The sequence below is a fragment of the Myripristis murdjan genome, chromosome 17 (genome assembly GCF_902150065.1).
Source record: "Myripristis murdjan chromosome 17, fMyrMur1.1, whole genome shotgun sequence".
Lineage (NCBI taxonomy): Eukaryota > Metazoa > Chordata > Actinopteri > Holocentriformes > Holocentridae > Myripristis > Myripristis murdjan.
In genome coordinates this window covers 31891838-31905505 of record NC_043996.1, presented here as the reverse complement: position 1 = coordinate 31905505, position 13668 = coordinate 31891838, and the positions used below count along the sequence as shown (strand labels likewise).

At 41.0% G+C, this 13668-nt stretch overlaps 1 protein-coding gene across 1 annotated transcript; it reads right to left on the bottom strand.

Moving 5' to 3' along the window:
* Window positions 1–1940: 1940 nt before the first annotated feature.
* cldn15la (claudin 15-like a) lies at window positions 1941–8599 on the bottom strand. Its single transcript, XM_030075169.1, has 5 exons — window positions 8383–8599; window positions 5892–6056; window positions 4061–4142; window positions 2713–2826; window positions 1941–2022 (listed from the first exon to the last, which is right to left on the bottom strand). The coding sequence occupies exons 1-5, from the start codon at window positions 8597–8599 to the stop codon at window positions 1941–1943; spliced, it is 660 nt and encodes a 219-aa protein (XP_029931029.1).
* Window positions 8600–13668: the final 5069 nt, after the last annotated feature.

The following is a 13668-nucleotide window of genomic DNA, read 5'->3' as shown; positions in this document are numbered from 1 at the left end:
TAGTGAACGGGCCAAACATTCAAAATGACTGCACACAGAAAAATAAAGGTGCTAATTGGAACCAAAAATGGTTCTTCAGAGTGATGCTACACAAGAACCAGTTATGGTTCCCTAAACCTTAGCCTTAACCTTAGCAAAAAAAAAAAAAAGGTTCTTTAAAGAACCATTTTTAAGAAAGTTTTTTGTGGACCCAACTGGTTCAGTAAAGAACCTTTTTAAATGGTTCATGAGTTGATTTTTCAGAATAAAAGGTTCCCTGAGCGTTTTAAATCAGATGACTGTGTGCAGGTTGAAAACCTGGCCGGTTCTCCACGTTCCTTGTTCCTTCACTGGGTTCCAGACGAGCTGTTAAAAATGCTGTGACGCTGTGGCATTTCTCTCTGTTTTCTGATGGTTTATAGAGCGAGACACTAATCCATTCACTGAAGAAATAATCTGCACATTAATCCACAAGGAAAATAATTGTTAGCTGCTGCCGCCACCAAATAACTCCAATAAACATGAAGAACCTTTAGCACTTTAAAGAACCACAGAAAGTGTGTGGAGAACCAGGCCCTAAATAAAGAGGTTCTTCAGCTGCTGATGGTTCTCTGTAGAACCACAGAGCATTTTGAAGAACTATTTGAGAACCTTTATTTTTCTGAGAGCAGGTTTCCACATGCAGAAACCAACGTGGGCGGTGAGCAGAGGGAGAGCTGGGAGGAACGTGTGTGGACTTTTGATATCTGCAAACAGTAAAGCAGCTTGAAGGTTGAGCTGCATGTTTCTGTGAAGGATAGACGAGTGAAGCCTTAATCCCCTGTTCTCCCTGTCAGCAGGTAAAAAGACCGAGGTGGATTAATGCCCTGAATCTAATCACCATTATTACATAGGAGATTACAAACACAAACACACGTACACACACACACACAGCCACACGTACACTCACACACACACAAACATAAACAGCAAACAACACACAAGGGCATCTCGCAGACCTCACTTTTCACATAGCAGGGACAAGGAAGCTGTGTGTGTGTGTGTGTGTGTGTGTGCGCGTGTGCGTGTATAATACCAGTCAAAGATTTGGACACACCTTCCCATTCAATGGTTTTCTTTATTTATATTATTAAAACACACGGTAATCAGGTTTATTTAACTCTTTTTTGTTTTCCACATAATTCCATGTGTTCTTTCATAGCTTTGATGTCTTCAGTGTTAATCTACAGTGCAATGCAGAAAATAACAAAAAATAAAGACAAAACATTTAATGAGAAGGTATGTCCAAACTTTTGACTGGTACTGTATATACACACACATCTTTACACACATATATATCTATATGTGTGTGTATTCTATGTATATATAATTAAAAATTATTTGTCATTATTATTACTGAATCATCATTTTTCTTTTTTCCATAGCGGTTTTCTTATTCTCACTCATAAAAATGACAAAGACACAACGACAAAACGAACGAATCATTTCACTCATCAGTATTTTTCAAGACACATGACCTTTCAGAATCATCACATGATCAAATTCAATTCGATCCATGATTATAGATAAAATGGTAACTGAAAACACTAAGGCAGAAAATGAAGAAACTGGAGTGAATAAAGGATAGGAAGGAAAATACAGCAGGTAAAAACAACAGCACATTAACTAGGAAAAGCTCTGACTGAAAAAGACTTTGAGAAGATTTTATTATTTTTTTATACAATACAAACTTTCCTCGGATAATAATAAATTCCACATCAGACCGGTCACATGGCAGCTCGCAGCCATGATCACCACATCATCAGCAAAACTGTAAAATTCAGCGTCAAAAAACCCTTAAAACAAGATAAGACAAAAATTCAAAAGGACAGAGGGAAAAGGAGGGAACGTTGCTGTGTTCAGGTAGGACGGACTCGGAGGGCGATGGGTTTGTGGTGGGTGGTGGGGTGGGAGGGGTGGGGTTAGACGTAAGCCTTGGACGACTCTGGTTCAGACCGGGCCGCAGGCGTGTAGATCTTCTGACTCTGAGCACCGTAGTAACCTCTGGAGAGCAGACAGAGACAGGAAACCAGACTTCAGCATCTCTTCAAAGTACACCTTTCAAAGTAAAAGTCCTGCATGCAAATCAGTGAAAGTCCGGCAGTTTCCTCAGCAAAATAGTTCAAGTCTTGAAAGTAAAAGTAGTCATGCAGAGTCGCTCCCTTCTTATTGATGCAAGAAGCTGTAAGAAATGTTATGATGCGTCTTTGCATCTGTGAAATCTGAAATCTTCAGACCTGGATATGGAATTATCTTTTATGGAAATGATGTCATCTTTCAGAAGAGTTTTTTAATAGGATAAAGAAGGAAAATAGTGCACAACAGTTATTAGAAAACAACATGTGCACCCATGTGACAAAAATTCATTAAATCAAAATTAAAATTTAAACTCATTAGAATTAAAATTAAACTTGGCCATTGATTTCATTTTATAGTGTTTGTCTTCTAATTGTGACAGCAGTTAAATTCTGCAGTTAAATTATTGTATAAGGAGCCTTAAATAATTACTACTGTCATTACTTTGCAATTGTACTATTTCTATTTGTAATTTTAAAATTATTGTCATTTAAATATGGAATCTGTTTTATTAATAGTAAAAATACAATAGCAATAACACTCTTGGGTTGTTAGTGGTGAAGGTGTGGGTGTGGGGGTGAGGGTGAGGTGGGGGGGTTGGGGGGAGGGGTGTCTTACCCTTTGGCTCCAGCGGAGGACGCTCTCTTACAAGCGCAGCAGAGCAGAGCTCCGCCCAGAATGCCCAGACAGGCTGCGCCCCATCCCATGAAGAGGCCGGTGCCCAGCTCAAACCTGCAGCGAGACGCAGCAGTGAAGGGGGAGGAGCAACTGACTCACAGTGACAACGTGAACTGGTCACCATGGAAACGGGGCAATAAAATTAAAACATAACAGAGCTTTTTGAAAGAGGCCGACAAAGTGATGACACAGAGAGAGCGACCAGCTGTTCTCCAGCGGACATACAGACGATACTACACACCTGTACACCTGTCCATCTGTAAACCTGTACACCTGCACACCTGTACGTTTGTACCTCTGTACACCTGTATCTTTGTGCACCAGCACACACCTGTACACATGTATGTCTGTACACCTGTATACCTCTACACCTGCACACACCTGTACATCTGTGCACCTGTACATCTGTACACCTGTGCGTCTGTACACCTGTACACCTGTACGTCTGTACGTCTGTACACCTTTACAGCTCTACACCTGCACACACCTGTACACCTGTACGTCTGTTCACCTGTACACTTGCACACACCTGTACACCTGTATGTCTGTACGTCTGTCCACCTGCATACACCTGCACATACGTGTACACCTGCACACACCTGTACACCTCCCAAACTGTGATCAATACAAATAAAAAGCACTAAAAGATAATGGCCTGGTTGAGCAGCCCATCTGCTCTTTGTAGAGCTGCATTGCTGTAAATTAGCCACTGTGGATTTAATAAGATAAATATTCTAATGTATAATAAAAATTAAAAAAATCATTATCTAAAGTTCATCTTAAACTCACAAAGAAAAAAACCCCCAAAATTCTGACGTTATAAAGTCACAAATTTATATATATATATATATATATATATATATATATATTTCACAGTTTTTTGATGAAAATTTGTGACTTCATAATCTTCACAATCTCTTCATAATCAGAAATTTGGGAATTTTTTTTCTCATGAACATGCAATTTTTGTTTCATAAATTTACCACTTTAATCTCACAGAATATCCAAGTTTTTTTCTCGTAAATTTTCGAATTTAATCTCCAAAATTCTGAGTTTTTTTTTTCCACCCTCCCCCAGCTCCATAATTTTCATTCCTCCTTGCAGCGGCCCTGGTGTGCCATTATCTCTCTTACTGCAACACAACTCTTCTTGTCCTTGTTTAAAAAAGCATATTTTTTTTTGTAATATTTTATCCTTGTACATGTTCAAATTCTAGTTTTATTATTTATAAAACACTCGGTCACAATCACAGGTATGCATTCTCAAAGGGCTTTTGCTGTCGACTCACTTCACGCCGCCAAAGAACGGGTTGTTGAAGTCCTCCACCACTCTGGAGGCGTACCAGGACACCGCCACCATGGTGCACAAACCTGCAGGGCGAGCACATCAACACCGTGAGGAGCACGGACAAAGTCTACAGTTGTTTTTTACACAGTCAGAATGGTTTTATACATGACTTGCAGCAATATTTCCATCCTGCTAACCCTGCCCGACTGGCTCATAAATGATCACAGACAATCACACCCATCATTAAATATTTTCAACATAACATTTCACTTGGTTGGTGGATTTTTCCACTTATTTTATATGAAGTTACTAAGAATTAAATCCTATAAGAAGAACAGTTTTTTGCTGTGAAACAGAGGGATTTTTGCCTATGAGCTCAAGGCTGAAGTCCTTATTCCTGCTTCATCTTGATTCCTCTGTAAACATGTGAAATTAAACATCTCTTGCATGCAATCTTTTGCATGGTTTGTTTTAGCCTGCTGCCAGATGGGTGGGGTTTACCACACAGGATGACACGTGAGCAAAGGAACGAGTTTGAAATTTAATTTAATTTACGACTCTGTGATTGGCATCATGCCAGTCACAAAGTGAAGCCGACTGATGTGGCGAACCTCGCCCATCTGGTGCTCCGCGCAGCTTTAATTACGCGGTAAGAGGTGTGTGTGAATTTTGTGTGATGATGCATTTAAGTCTTTGTTATGAAGGAAAACCAACAATCTCTGAGGAAGTGTGGAAGCGTTTTGGATGATTTGGGTTTCAAAAATGCCACGACAACTCTGGTGGCACCAACTACCGGAAGCGACTTGATGCCTGAACATCTCTGTGCATCTCTGTCCTCTAACGAGAAAATGTAGAAGCGTCTCTTCATCAGAGGAAAAATCCCGTCTGTCTTGTTTGGCAAAAGCTGCGGAAGAGGATTTGTTTTTGCCCTGTAGTTTATCAGTTTTTTTTCTCCTCTTCTTTTTTTTAATCCCTCTACTTCTGTTTGCACATCAACCTAAACACACCCTGTAGCACAACTGATCCAGAGAGAGTCTATTTCTTTTGACACACACACACACACACACACAAACACACACACACACACACACACACACACACACACACACACACAAAATACAGTATAGTACAGTAAAAAAAAATACAGTATACAAGAAAACCATGGTATTTCATAGACCAGCAAACTTACTTGCTCAGTATAATGCTGTTTATTTTTCTGACTGAATTAAAAAAAAAAAAAAACAAACAAAAAAAAACTTGTTTTTATTCCTGTAAATGATAATATTAACTATTTACCACTGAAACAGAGAAACAAAACTCATAATGGAGAGTTTTTGAAGACTTATAAAGATCTTTCAGAGAGACTCTTAACAATGAACTGGAGGTAAAAATGTTTTCCAGTGGATATATAAATAAGACTACAGCGCCTTCCACACCACTGAAATTGTGATGGGCCAATATTAACAATAATGATATAACAGTACAGTTCTAAAAAATAATAGCTAAAAAATCATGGATTAACATCTGCCCTTTGTAAAGCTGCATTGCCATAAAGTAGCCATTCACTATGGATTTAAATGCGTGCAAGAAAAAAAAAAACCCTAATAATATATAATGATAATAAAAAAGAAATCATTACCTAAAGTTTTTTTTTTTTTTATCCTTCTTCTGCACTTCTGCACATAAACCTAACATCCACCTTCTAGTACAACTGACTGATAAAAAAAAAAAAATCTGAAATGAAAATGTGTCTATGCTGCTTATTTTTCTGACTCCATACATGAAGCTGAGGAGGCCAAAACAGCCTGCAGTGCGTGTTGCCACAGACTCACCGGAGAGGATGGACAGGATGCCGCCAGTGACGGCGATCTTGGCCTTGGACTGCTCGGTGGCCGAGCCGATCTTAATGCACTTGAGGCCGAGCAGGGAGACGATGATGCAGCCCAGGCCAAGCAGCAGGGAGAGGATCATCAGAGCGCGGCACGCCTGGACGTGAGCTGCAGGGAGGAAGAGGACGTGTCACATGAAGCGACCACGAGACATTATGACATGTAAAGAGTCTTATCAACTATAGACAAATGAGAAGACTGCTGAGAGGACTGTACAGGACATTTTCCACGGTTAAATGAAGTGGGATTTGGTGGGAAATCTGCTTGGATTGCTTTACGGCACAAATCAAGAAGAGGGCGCTGTTCTTCCAGAGCAAACCCAGCTGCAGCTTTCAGTTTCTGCAGTCTGTGGCGGATGGCGGAAGGCACGACTGCTTATCACGGCCGTTGTAGGAAATAAAAAAAATGGTAGTATTCTGAGAAGAAAAACTTTGATATTCCCTGAGATTGACGTGGTTAGGAGAAAAAAACATATAAGCTCTAACCGCGCTACCACTGTCTTCAGCTGAAAGAATTGCATTAAATTTGAGAAAGATACAGCGTGTTTAAACATGCAGTTTGAAATCGTTAAATGAAAGCAGCTGAGGATATGGGTCTGTGTGACTGATTTCTCACAAATGTGCAAACTAGCAGCATTATTTAACAAGCGTACAGGCACCTCTAATGTTAAATGTTAAAAAATGTATTTAAATGTTAACAATGTCTTCAATTTAGGTAACATTATTCAAGACATTTACAGTGCAGACACATTTGTTTTCTTAACCCGAGCAGCTACAATGAGGTCAACAGCAGAGCTCAGCTGAAGCACCTGCATCGTTATTAATCAACTGTACAGACGTCGAGGGTCAGAGGTCACACAGTCCTGGAGTTAATATTCACATATATATGTTATGTGAACCTTGGTAGGATGATGGTGCATGGCGGAGATTGACACCGTGCACAGCGGCAAATAAAAGGCTGATAATCACAGAAAAATGTGTGAGTTTTAATATTGATCATGAAGCTTTGAGCGCCCCTTCCTCTCGGATACACAAATCCTGGGATCTAGCTCGCTGATGTTTGCTTCTAACCTTAACCAGGGAGTTTTGGTGCATAAACTGTGCTGTCATGTTGTGTATTTCTGAGCGATCAGGCTGGTAGGCCTATTGATCCTGATAGCGATGTGCTGCAGGCTCCTCGATCAGCACGGAAAAGGGCTCACAGAGTGCTCATAAAATTAACAGAACTGCTTTGTTTGGAACAGAACTACTTTATTTCACAAACCAAAGCACGACCTTTCAAACCGTAACCCTCCGCTCTGCAGCTAGACCCTGCTGTCTGAGCCTGAAACCGCTGACAAAATGCTCGGTTTGCGTTGCCCTTTTGCAGGAGAGCATTCCGAGAGAGCCTAACACCGAGCTTCCCGTTTTGGAAAAGCAGTGTTATCTTAGATTTTCAAAGCCTTTCACGACTGAGATGATTGACTCAACGCCTGAGGATGATGCCAGATGTTCTGTAAACAGGACCTCAGTTAAAAAAAAAAAAAACAGTGAACTTGTCCTTTAACTGAGCTGAAGTCTGAACTGAAGACGAGAGCATTTACTGAGTCACAGGAGCTCATCTACCTGACCACACTGTTCACCTTTACTGAGAACATTACTGCATAGATACACACACACACACACACACACACACACACACACTCCTCCTCTCTAGCCGCTTGTTTCCCTCCATTTTGTTGTGAGAGGAAGATCGCTCAAAATGGCGTCCTGAGGTAACGTTACCTGACAGGCACCAGGGGGAAAGAGCTGAAACGATCAAACAGCTGTAAACGCCTGAGTCTGTGGGTGTGATGCTGCCTGGCCATGAGCACGTCGTCGCTGCAGTCCTGCTAACAAGTCGACATGTCGCATGACCAGCAGCGTTTTCCAGGCGGGAAAACGGCTGTAACATTGACCTTTGGACGGCGAGTTCAAAAACTGTGCTGCTTGACACGATGGCCTATTTTTACAGAAGCCCTCTCACCAAACAGCGAGAAGACAAAGTTCTGTGAAGTTACATGTTTCAGTCCATGTTGTTGTTGACAAATGAGAAGAGCTGAAAATGATTTGAGTTAATCAAATTTTGAAATTAATTTAGTATGTTAAGAAAGAAAATCTCTGATACACGATTGATTTCTCTGTGAAGCATAACTTGACCTTGTGCCCTTTGTGCAAGCCGCTTCACCTGAGCCTCAAAATCAATTTTTCATTTTCTGTAATTTCAAGAATCTAATCACAACAGCAGAACAAGACAGATCATTCAACATGTTATCTGAATTTGGCGAAAATGTCTTTAATTTAATTGAAGTGAAGGTGACCTTATCTCACCAATGTGTCAGAATAAGACTCTTATTTTTGGAAAGACATTTTAAAGACTCTTTAAAAAGCGCGCTCTGGACACTCTGGTCTCTTACCGGGCAGAGCGAGCAGAGACTCGAAGTCTCGACACTCGGCGATGCCGGCGCTGTTCTCGGCGCAGGAGTGCCACAGGTTCTCGTACTGCCTCTGGGAGATGATGACGCTGCCGGACACGGTGGAAACCTTCCAGTAGTCGTTGGCCAGCGCCGCCCCGGTGATGAGCCAGCTGGCTATGCACATGAGGAACCCGACCACTTCCACAGCCGTCGACATGCTCACACCAAGATGATTCAAACAAAGAAAGCCTTTCAAAATGGCACAGCGAGGCCCAGAAAACTGTCCGGCGACGGTCAAAAGAACGTGGAGAAGGACCGGTTTGACCTTCAAGACTGATCAGCAGAGCAGGATGAGACGCTAATGACACAAGAGGTAACAAGTTCACAAGAGCAAATGATCCCAGGTGAAGCCTCGGTGGGTGAAGGTGGGAATGGGTGCGGCTGTGGGAGAGCTTCGTGTCTGTCCTCTGTCCGTTGCGTCCTGTAAATGTGACGCCTGTGGCTCGCACATGAGGACTTTACACCCTGACAGGAGCCATAAACCACCTGGAGCCGCTCCCTCCAGCCCCCCCTTCCCCTCCTGCTCAGTATTGATGATGATGACGATGACAGTGAGTCCTCGGCCACACCTAAACCAACCTGGAAACCTCTGGTCTCTTATTGGCTGAGGATGACGTCCAGCGGTCAGGACAGCAGCTTGGTTTCAGTAACACACAGTGTTTTTATGGCTGTGTTGTAGCGGTGGGACAAAAAATCAATTTACTCAAGTATCGTGATTCTTTTTTTTTTTTATTACTGAGTTGCATGGTCGTTTCCATTTCCTTGACCTCTGACCTCCAGCTGTGTGAATGAAAATGGGTTCTCTGGGCAGCCACGGCTCTCCCCTTTGCAGACACGCCCACCTTCTGCTAATCCCATGCAGTTTGGGCCCCAAAGCCTGCAGTCCACATGTGTTCTTGTGGCCTGTTGTAAAATGGTGTGTGTGTGCAGACTGGGGCCTAAACAGTCTTGGAGCTGCATCAGTTGCTTTGACTGGAAAGCTGAGACTCTTGTGGATTCAATGAGCCACATTTGATTCCTGTGTGATGATGTTGGCCCCCATAGCAGCCACTTCACTGCAGCCAGAGACTTTTGTCCAACTGGACGTCGCTGGAGAAAATGACCTCTAGTGACCTCTAGGAGAATCACAGCCTCATCAGACTTTACACACACAAACTAGAGGAGGATTCAAACAACAAAATCGCAATAAATTATAATATCAAATCGCAATACTTAAGACTTTCAATACATATCAAATCAGCACCCAAATATCGTGACAGTATAGAATTGGGAACTAAACATATCATCCCAGCTCGACTGTGAGGTGAGAATAAGTGCATTGTTGATCGTGTTGGTTATGGGTTCAATTCTCGCCTCATGTAGGGTGGGGCAAAACAAAGAGTGTATACATTTTTGTACACAAAATTCAACGAGAGTGCAGCGAGAGTGGAGTTGAGATCAGCCGGGTCACGTGCTGCCGACCTCGCTCGGTGAAGGCGGTGAAGCCGGCCAACACGTCACCGAAACACCACAAAGAAGAAAACACAGAGCGCATGACTGACAGTGACAAACGATGGAGATTTTTGTTTTGACAAATATAACATACGTGTTTCAGCAATTTAAACACATATGTTGATAGCCACTGATGCTGTGTTTAAATGGAAATGTTAAAAAATAAATAAATAAATACCAAGTGGCGTATGGTGCCAATTGTGGTGTGAAAAAATTGTACTTGAAAAACTAAAATTTGAAACTGAAAGTTCAAGTTTGTGGTGCCAGTGAATCAAATTAAATTCTGACTTTGTCTTAAATTTCCACTCATGTTGCCTCAAAGCTCATTTTTTTCTCTCCATATTATGGGACAGAGTCTCCTCCATGTCGTGTGTCTGCTGAAGCTCCATCACTCCGACACTGAAGGAAAAACTCAAAGCCAAGACGCCGTTGTTTTATGGCTGCAGAATCACATCAAACAGAAAAGATCTGCATGTCTCGTGCATCAGTTTAGACACATTGCCCTGGAGTTCAGCAGCTCATGTTTGGCATCTCCACCAGAATTTAAAATAAAGTTCTTAAAATAAATGAAGAGTCTACTGGTGTTTGTTTACCAGGATGAAAAGCAAGAGAGATGATGTGTCATTTGCATTTGACTTTTTTTCTGATGTGTTTTTAAAGAGTTTCATCAGACTAATGGAAGGAAGAGTTGACTCAGCACGTACAGCCCAGCAAATAATTTCATATCAAACAGAAACACTATACAAATGGATTAATACATAGAGCTTAAACAGAAAATGAAAAAGAATGAACTGGCACCCCAGTTATTGCTATGAAACCAAGATAAAGATATTTTATGGCTGATTTTATGGGTTTCCCTTTCTTTTACACTGCTCACACACAGCTACTGCTGAGCCTGACTTCAACATTTCCACTCGGTAAATTCCCTTTATTGCATTTTACTGAAAAAAAAAAAAAAAAAAAAAAGAATCTCTGTCTCCCATTTCTCTTTTTTCAGTTTCTTTCCTGAAGAAGTATGCAGAAGTTTGAAAATGGAAAATGTTGTTTTGACATGTTTCCAGGTGTGTACAGGGGAGAAAACAGGAAGTGAGACAGTCCTCTGCAGCAGGAAGTGGAGGATGATGGAGAGAGTCACATCACTCTCCTGCCCAAATAAGGAAATCTGTGTTACAGGTGTGTTAAAGTTACAGGTGTGTAACTGAGAGTCACTTAGCAAAACATTAACTGCTCTGTGCTCATTTCAATGCCTGCCTGTGTTTCTACCACTACTACTACTGCTACTACTACTACTACTGCTACTACTACTACTACTGCTACTACTATTATTACTGCTACTACTACTACTATTACTGCTACTACTACTACTATTACTGCTACTACTACTACTATTACTGCTACTACTACTACTGCTACTACTACTGCTACTACTACTACTACTACTACTGCTACTACTATTACTGCTACTACTACTACTCTTACTGCTACTACTACTACTACTACTACTACTACTGCTACTACTATTACTGCTACTGCTACTACTACTACTACTACTGCTACTACTACTACTGCTACTACTATTACTGCTACTGCTACTACTACTACTGCTACTACTACTACTACTACTACTACTGCTACTACTATTACTGCTACTACTACTACTGCTACTACTACTACTATTACTGCTACTACTACTACTGCTACTACTACTGCTACTACTATTACTGCTACTACTATTACTGCTACTGCTACTACTACTGCTACTACTGCTACTACTACTACTGCTACTACTATTACTGCTACTGCTACTACTGCTACTACTACTACTGCTACTACTATTACTGTTACTACTGCTACTATTACTGCTACTACTACTACTGCTACTGCTACTGCTACTACTATTAATAATAATAATAATAATAATAAAACTTTATTTGTATAGCACCTTTCATGCAAGAATTGCAGCTCAAAGTGCTTCACAATAAAAAGCATTAAATAAAACATTGAAAAGAATAAAACACAGCACAGGGTGGAATTAAAAAGAAAAGGCTAAAAATTGAAATAAAATTTGAAATAAAACAAAAGATGCAAATAAAACAATAAAAGACAACAGTGTGGAATAAAATAGGAGCTAGTTAAAGGCTAAAGTGAAAAGGTGGGTCTTTAATCTTCTTTTAAAGATGTCTAGTCAGCTGGCTTCCCTGATGTCTAAAGGTAGTGTGTTCCAAAGCTTAGGGGCGTAAGTAACGAAGGCGGCATCCCCAATTTTCCTTCAACTGTTGTAGGGAACCAATAATCCAGCAGCTGACGATCGCAGTGTTCTTTGGGGTGCATAGCCAATAAGGGAGTTGGCAATGTAGCTCGGTCCCAGCCCATGAAGTGCTTTATATACAAGTAGGAGAACCTTAAAGTCAACTCTAAATGTTACAGGGAGCCAGTGTAGGGCAGCTAAGACCGGACTAATATGCTCTCTCTTCCTGGTTCTGGTTAATAAGCGAGCAGCAGAGTTTTGGATAAGCTGAAGTCTGTCAGTAGTTTTCTTTGGGAGGCCGGTAAAAGGTACATTGCAGTAGTCAAGTCTGCTTGAGATAAAAGCATGTATTAGTTGTTCAGCATCTTTTTGATTTATAAATGGTCACCTCAGATTTAATCCTGGGAGCCAGTTTCCCCAAGTTAATGGACAGCATCTCTCTTTTTGTTTTGGGGCCAACTAACAGGATTTCTGTTTTGTCTTCATTTAACTTTAAGAAGTTATCACTCATCCATTTGTTCACTGCCATGAGACAGGTAGTGATGGAATTTATTGCTGTAGCATCATTTGGTTCGGCAGAAATATACAGTTGTGTGTCGTCTGCATAACTATGAAAACATACATTGTGCTTTCTGATGATGTCACTGAGTGGCAGCATGTATAGTGAGAAAAGTGATGGACCAAGGCAGCTCCCTTGTGGAACTCCATAGCAGTTGTCCAGTTCCCCAGACACATGATCTCCCAGTCTGACGTAAAACTTTCTCCCTTTGATGTACGTTTTAAACCAGTGTAACACACAGTCAGAAAGACCAACCAATTTTTCTAGGCAAAAGTACATTGCAGTACTGCTACTGCTACTACTACTACTACTACTACTACTATTACTGCTACTACTACTACTACTACTACTGCTACTACTATTACTGCTGCTACTACTACTACTACTACTACTACTACTAGTAGTAGTAGTACTACTACTGCTACTACTACTGCTACTACTACTACTAGTACTTCTACTACTACTACTACTACTACTGCTACTACTACTACTACTGCTACTACTATTACTGCTACTACTACTACTAGTACTACTACTACTACTACCACTGCTACTACTACTGCTGCTATTACTACTACTACTACTACTACAATTACTACTACTACTACTACTACTACAGCTACTACTACTGCTACTACTACTACTACTACTACTGCTGCTACTACTACTACTACTGCTACTACTATTACTGCTACTACTACTACTACTACTACTACTGCTACTACTACTGCTGCTATTACAACTACTACTACTACAATTACTACTACTACTACTACTACTACTACAGCTACTACTACTGCTACTACTACTACTACTACTACTGCTACTACTAGTAGTAGCAGTAGTAGCAGCAGTGCACTGCTACCACTACTACTACTACTGTGGCGCTCCTTGGCGTTTTTGGTTTCTTCTGGTTTGGTTTAGGGAG